Consider the following 7,647-nt stretch of genomic DNA (forward strand, 5'->3'; position numbering starts at 1 on the left):
TATAGTTTTTTCTCTTATTTTGCATTGTTCTTTCTCCAACAGAATTTGTACTGTTAGTATGTTGATTCTGCAGTCTTCCTATACTGCCATCCATTGTCAGTTGCATCTTCTGATTGATTCTTCCCATAGCAACTCAAGTGCAGTATGCCTGATTGACCAAAGAAAACCCTTGACATATACACCAATGAAAGCCTGTAACATGCCTATACCCCTTCTACATGGGATTTCAAGGACAAAGGCTTCATATTGTCTGAAAATGCTTGTTCGTCATGACATGTACATCTGTAGTTGTCTGCTTTACAGCTATCATGCAATGTAGTTATCTATGCTACTACTTAATTTGTATTGATCTTTGTATGTATTTTGTTTGTGCTAATACCTTTAGTGGTACCAAATTTTTGCTTGATAAAACTTGTTAAAGGTGGTAGTAAATTTCCGTGCAGTGTGTTTGTTACTCGGTTTTGGGTTTAGCAAAGAAGTTTTGGGAAAAGAAAATACCTCTATTCAATAGTGGCTAGTTCCATTTGTCCTTCTGCTATATGGGATAGGTAGACAGGCCCACTTAGTAATTAGGGTTGTGGAGAGTGGATTATTTTCTGTATTTATTACTTTCTAAATTTTGGAAGGAGTAGACATAAAAGAAACAGAATTTTTTTAGTTAATGATACATACTAGTAGTTGATAAATTAAGTTTTTTTGTGGATAGAAAGGTTAAAGATATGAAACAGTTAAGTTGAGCTGTTCTTTGTATTTTGGTTACCGCACAATTGCTTTGCAATGCACATGTATATTAACTTCCGTTTCTTTACAATGTCTGTCAAACCACTTTAAAGTGAGATCTTATGTGTTGTCAGAAGATGTGCAGTACACTTAATAAACTTTTCAACTGGTTTCAAGGACAAAATATGAGTAGAGGTTGTACTTTGTAGCTTGCATTCGTCAAAGTGTGTGTCCATTTAACGTTAGTTATGTTAATGCAATAGACTAATTTGGTTGCTGGAGAAATAGTGCGTGTGTGCGTTGGATATGGTGTTCAGCACCAAGGACAGGTATGTTTGCTTCTCTTTGTGTGTGGAAGAATGGTAAATTTTTTTCCTTGAAGACCAGTTTTTGTGTCTGCAGGCATGTGCATGAATGTAGTTTGAAACTGTGGTCGGATACTTAATTGTTAACTCAACAAGAAGAGAGTGCAGAAAACAAATGTGATACGAATTCAATGTTGTTAAAAAAATAGCATTGTTATAAGTGACACCCATATTTTACTATACATGATACCTAGTGTCGTCACGCCAATCATTATACACTAAATTTAGTGCATTTAGTAATGCATTGCATCTAGACCTTTTTGTTTACATCCGGGTATCATAATGACGTCACTGTTAGGATGTCGGCCATCTTGGTGTTTTATAAATATCTGTCTGAGACGTGCTTTCTACGACATAGACGCGCCTATTTCTGTCCTATGTAGCTACACTTCCTTCACCACAGTATAACCTATACAGTATAGCATATGTGTCCATGGCGTTTAATCGTAGCGTCTCCGTTCATTAGTAGCTCAGCAAGCAACGCGTACGTCTGCGAGGCAAAACAAGAAAATTTAAGTGGGGAGGGGGGCCAAACCCCGATGCCATCATGCCGTGTGTTGTTTGCAAAAACTACAACTCAAAGACGAAGGGCCAAGGAATAAGCTACCACCAGTTTCCCCGGGACGAAGGCAGGCTGCAGAAATGGTTATCGGCCGTCGAGTCCCACTTACGGCCGCCTTGGACGGTAGACAGGATTCGCCAAAAATTTACCAGTCGGCCCGGAGCGGAGGTGTGCTCTCTGCACTTCTCTGCAAGCTGTTGTATCGACAATCCGAGGACTAAACTCGTTGCGTACAAGGTTCCTATAAAGGTGCTATTGAAGGGTGCTGTACCCACCATATTCGGAGAGGAGAAACCGGCGGAGTCGCCGAGTTGCCAGAGTGAAAATCTAGCCCGAAAGCAGGTAACGTTAACGTTGCTGTTGCAAGTCATATAAAACAATAGAACAGTTAAAATTTGTGGATTTTTTTTTTATTTATTTTGATAATCCGTCCATTCATTACTCAGTTGCCGTCTGTATGTTATACTAGTATGTATTCAAAATGTAATTATCTACACGTGTAATAAATAATGTGGACATGAACACAAAATGTTTAAAAAGATTAATTATATTGACCACCATTCACGTTTGATACTCATTTGGTAAATGATAAGCAAAACAAATACTGGAAGTTTTCGAAATGATGGCAATAATCCATCAGAGGAGTTTGGGCCATGAAGTAACACATATTTTACAAAATTGTTTTCAGCAATTACACGACTGGGTATCCAAGTAACACTAGTGATACAATAATCAATATAGATATTGAATCATCCATTCAGTCATTCATTTCTTTTTGTTCTGTTAGCTCATCCCAGAGAAAACACAGTCCATGGAGCCTCAACTGTCTGACCCCAGCAGCACATATGAGTTACAGTCTTTACAGTCTAGGCCAATCAGCACACCAGAACCACAGTCAACTAGCATGCCCGAAATGTTTACCGGACCAATCAGCAGACCCGAAATATTGGCTGGGCCAATCAGCACACCTGAACCAAAGTCTGGGCCAATTAGTAGGCTTGAACCACAGCCTGGATCAATTAGCAGACCCGAGCCACAGTCTGGGCCAATCAGCAGGCTTGAACCACAGCCTGGACCAATCAGCAGACCTGAACCCCAACCTGGACCAATCATCCAACTCAGGCCAGAGAGTGGATCAAAAAGCACACTTGAACCACAGCCTGGACCAATCAGAAGGAGTGAACAACAGAGTGGACCAAGCAGCGCATCTGTACAACTTACTGGACCAATCAGTACACCCGAAACACAGTCTGGACCAATCAGCAGAATCAATTGCAAGCCTCAGGCTGGACAAAGCAGTCTTGTAATACAGACCGGCCCAGTCATTAATAGACTTAAACCACAGACTAGACCAATGAGCACATCTAAACCACAAATTGGACCAATCAACAAAATTGAACCACAAAATGGACCATTCTGCAAGTCTGAACCACTGTCTGGACCAAGCAGCAGCCTTCAACAACAGCCTGCACCAATCAAAACACCCAAACCAAAGTTAGGACCAATCAGCACACTTCAGCCACAGACTGGCCCAATCAGCACACCTGAACCACAACCCATGGACACTAACTCAGACTGCATTGTGTTTCCAGTGGGACCTAAAATCTCTGTTCTTGCCATGTAAGTGCCTAATTTTACTGTGTTCTTCTTTCTTATCATTTAAACATCATACTGTAATAATATACAGACATACATTGTACAAGCACAAGTATAGATCTATTAATAATCTGAACAAAGGAGAACAATATTTACTACACATTCCTGCATCAACTTTTCAAAAAATTAAATTGTTAACAAAATACAGAATACAGGAATACTTTCATCACCATGACGTCAGATCGAAAATTCTATGTCCTTTATCAGCTACCGACTCAAAAAAGAGGTTGCAGGTTTTTGCTAGGATCAGTCAGGATACCAGGTGAGGAGTCAGGTTACCAGAAACATAACATTTTTTCTTAGGCCCTATGTATGAAGAAAGGCAGTGTGTTACCATAATGTAATACTACTGGATGAATTACAAATTGTAGTTTGCTGACTATAGTCTGACATTGCTGACCTGCTCTGTCCACAGTAAGATGGATAGTCCCACCATGCAAGCGGACATCAAGCCTTTCCAGTGCCAGCACTGTGACTTCACAACAGTACTGAAGAAGGACCTAGATGCACACATGGTACAGCACGTCTTCGATAAAGCCTTCAAGTGTGGGATCTGCGGCCACTTGGCGGCATTCCGAAGTGCCCTGAGAAAGCACATGTTCGTACACACGAGAGAGAAACCCTACAAGTGTGAACGCTGCGACTATTCAGCAGTCAGTAGGAGGGATCTGGAACTGCACACAGATCATCAACACACAGGGGAGAAGCAGTACAAGTGTAACATATGCGAATATTCAACTGCTCGGAAACACAACTTAAACCAACACATGAACCAACACATTAGTGACAAACCCTTCATGTGTGGGGAGTGTGGGTTCAGGACAAACTACAAGTGCTCGCTGGAAAAGCACATGAACGTTCACGTCTGCAATCTGGAGAAGCCCCATAAGTGTAAACAGTGCAGTTATGGTGGTTTCAGTAAGAAGAACTTAGAGAGACATACACGAAACCGTCATGCAAAGAATGTGAAAAATAAATGTGAGAGTAGATGATATAAATGGTCCCAGCTCATGTAAGGGCGCAGTCACATAGGTCGTGTGGTCGTTGTACAATTTTGATGCCATGGGATTTTCAAGTGGCCTGTGACAGGACCAAGCATCAACAAGGATCCAAAACAGCCTTTTGTGTACCAAGACAGTTGAACTTTGCAGGAGACGTACATTTTTGTCTTCCAAAATGCCTGAAGTTAGTGATCGTACCGTGATTGCACGATCTATGTGTTCATGCCCTAAGAGTAAGACAGGCACCAGCTAAAAGGACATGTAAAACAACCTTAGCAATTATATGGTTGAAGAGAACATGTGGCATAATTAGCTGCATGCCAATTTTAGTGACACCCACCGGTCCCCGCTCTCCATAGCCCTGTGGCAATATCCTAGCTAATGAAATAGTCTTTTGAAACTGTTTGATCATGTTAAGTGTTGTTTAAAACGTGTGAACCGTCAAATCTAACATACATTGTAAGGCTCATTTGTGATATTAGCGAATCCATTACAACAACTTCATTACAGAATTGAAACTCAAACACGAACCTAATTTCAACTTCATTCCCCATGGTGCTTTATCCCTCTCCCTCCCTCCTGCCCTCTCTTTCTCTCTCTCTCCATCTATCTATCTCTCTCGCAATAGAGTGCCATCTGAATTTGGGGACAGGTTTTCGTCCCATCTTTGTCTGGGTCAGTTGGCAAAGTAGCAAAGGACCTTATCTTCGGTGACCTTTGTGTCAAACAATCTGGGGGCGTTTGTCAAAGAACGGGAACATCTCAATTTTTTTTCCGAGAATATTACCGCATAGTCGCAAGGGTCCGGGTTATTTTTATAGACAGAAAAATTTTGACGGACACCCACACTTCCGACATTTCAACACGGAGACTGATCTTGCACAATTAATCACTCAGACCATCCTAGGACTATTCACCGACCATAGTCGGATTGCAGCTGGCACAAGTTACAATTAAGAACATGAAGCAATGGATGTTAACTGATCACCAGTTTGATCACCAGTTTTTGTACTCTCCGCACTATCTCCGCATTGAACACTGTATCAAAGAAACGAAACAACAAAAGACCGCATTTTGCCTACTAGTATACAAGGACGTTATATCACGTCCTTGTAGTATACAAACGACTCTGGCATGTAAGTTAATAGAGAAATTAAAGGGCTCGATCAATTCTGTTATATATTTAGCAGAAATGGAGTCTTATGAGGATGAGAGAGTATTCTTAGACCAATCGATCTCAGACGATTTGTCTAAAATCGAAGAACGGAAGAGTTACTTGATACTATCTTTACATAGCAGAACCAGTCAATCCACATATAGGCATGAGGAGGACACGCCCACAAACATAAAGATTACATCACATGAAAGACAACGGATTTACATCAATTTAACATAATTATAGTGCGTTGACAGGTACTAGTATTTAACTATAAAGTTTATTGCAAATTCATGCCCGTGGGCTAATTGCAGATAACATGGGAGATTCAGACAAAGTAAAAACAATTTCCCCACTTCCACTCCCGCATTCCTTTGACAATCCCTCTCTCGACCTGAGAAGAAGAAGGATCTCCCGACTCAAGTCCTGCCGTGATCTCCAGAAACGCAGTAAGTAACCGCACAAAAGTCAAACATTGGCAGTCGTCAGTTTACATATCTGCTTTCAATACATGTGTATTTTGTTAGTACTATATGCATCTTTCGTTGTAGCCAAAATCGGGCCTACTTTAGTTCTTAGTTCCTCCAACTTGGCTCTAACCATCACTTTTCTACAAACAAGAAATCTTTTTAAAAAAGCTGTGCCTTGCCGCGTGGTAGGAATATCGTCAGGAAAAGGTAGGTCGGCACTTCAAGCCCAGCAAGGCAAAATGCTATGCCTTGGCGTGCAGTAGGGATAATTTGCTTGTCTGCTGAATACGTATTATGGTAGCCAAAGCCTTGTATTGATCTGTTAATCTTGTTGGAAATATATGTAGGTGTCTTAAAATATGACCTTGCATTTTCTGACCCTCGACCACTAATAAATATGAAATAATTAGACATTATTTCAAGGATATACAGTAACAATTTTAATTTATTTCATTTCTGTGAAAGGGCAGCTGAGTGGGTACTGTATGCTTAGCAGGAGTTCAGGTACTGTGGTCAGCTGAGAGGGTACTGCATGCATAGCAGGCGTCCAGGTATTGTGGCCAGCTGAGTGGGTACTACATGCACAGCAGGAGTCCAGGTACTGTGGTCAGCTGAGTGGGTACTGCATGCATGGCTGGAGTCCAGGTATTGTGGATAGCTGAGTGGGTACTGCATGCATAGCAGGCGTCCATGTATTGTGGTCAGCTTAGTAGGAGCTGCATGCATGGCTGGAGTCCAGGTACTGTGGTGAGCTGAGTGGGTACTGCTTGCACAATTTGAGGTACTGTGGTAAGTTGAGAGGGTACTATATCAGAGTCCTCCCCAAATGATGGAATAAGGGAGGCTCTCCACTATACTCCAGCCCAGCTCCACTATACTACATTTGAAATCTAGTGTGTTTCTTCCCTATTTTCCTGATTAGTTTTGCTAATTTTAATGAAAATTCACAGATTTTTGTGGTATCACTTTTCCAGTTGGCATTGTCTGCAAAAACTTGTGAATGGGCGATGGTCAAAGCAATAGTGGTTTTGACACTTCACAACAAAGAAGTCACAACACTATATTGTACTTGTAGTATTTGACACCATCTGTCATGCAAAATGAACAAATTTTCATGAAAGCGCAGCGCGTTGGTTTGGATTATTTTTGCCAGCCCCTCCACTATACTAAAAGATTCTGGGGAGAACCCTGACTATATGAATGACTGCAGTTCAGGTATATGTACTATGGTAAGATTGAACAGTTAGTCAAAAATAAATTAATTGTCTTTTGACAAATTTGACAACTTATATGAAACGTGTTGTTTATCAGATGGCATTACTTTGTATATTGCAATATTTGATGTAGTTCATCAGAGCAGCGTGCATTTGTGCTAATCACAATACAGTCTGTACGGTGGCTGCCCCCCCTTCTTGTTGTATTGAGTGCGAATGCACAGTCTGCACGGTGGCAGGGGTTGGAAGATTGAGTGCAAAAGCACAGTCTGCACTATGGCAAGGATTGGTAATAAGTGGCAGTGATTAAACTTTGTCTACTTGATGGCGTATTTCATTCAATATACACTTTGGCTTTAACACCGCTCTGGTCTGTGCTGTGAAAAAATCTGCAATCTAAGACTGAAAGAGAAAGGAAAACAATTTCTTGTGGCCACATTAAAACCACCTGAAAGACCATAATCATATTTAATTGATAAAATACCTAATGGTTTCCTAAACAT

At 41.0% G+C, this 7,647-nt stretch overlaps 2 protein-coding genes across 3 annotated transcripts in view; both read left to right on the forward strand.

Annotated features, from left to right (window-relative positions):
- The first annotated feature begins 1,053 nt into the window (after positions 1–1,053).
- Positions 1,054–7,647, forward strand: part of LOC118412241 (B-cell lymphoma 6 protein-like) — a 9,640-nt gene continuing 3,046 nt past the window's right edge. The window contains exons 1-3 of one of the 2 annotated variants that reach the window (XM_035814965.1): positions 1,054–1,989; positions 2,435–3,267; positions 3,719–4,716. In XM_035814965.1, the coding sequence (XP_035670858.1) occupies positions 1,633–1,989; positions 2,435–3,267; positions 3,719–4,295 (1,767 nt within the window). In that variant the 5' untranslated portion in view covers positions 1,054–1,632 and the 3' untranslated portion in view covers positions 4,296–4,716. Of the gene's footprint in view, positions 1,990–2,434; positions 3,268–3,718; positions 4,717–7,647 lie in introns of those variants that run through there. The other variant, XM_035814964.1, reaches the window with a different exon arrangement.
- LOC118412244 (allograft inflammatory factor 1-like) overlaps positions 5,481–7,647 on the forward strand; it is a 9,676-nt gene continuing 7,509 nt past the window's right edge. Inside the window, exon 1 of the mRNA XM_035814970.1 lies at positions 5,481–5,909. The gene's annotated coding sequence lies outside the window, so the exon portion shown is untranslated. The remainder of the gene's footprint in view (positions 5,910–7,647) is intronic.

Source organism: Branchiostoma floridae, chromosome 3 (assembly GCF_000003815.2).
Source record: "Branchiostoma floridae strain S238N-H82 chromosome 3, Bfl_VNyyK, whole genome shotgun sequence".
In the NCBI taxonomy this organism is placed as follows: Eukaryota; Metazoa; Chordata; class Leptocardii; order Amphioxiformes; family Branchiostomatidae; genus Branchiostoma; species Branchiostoma floridae.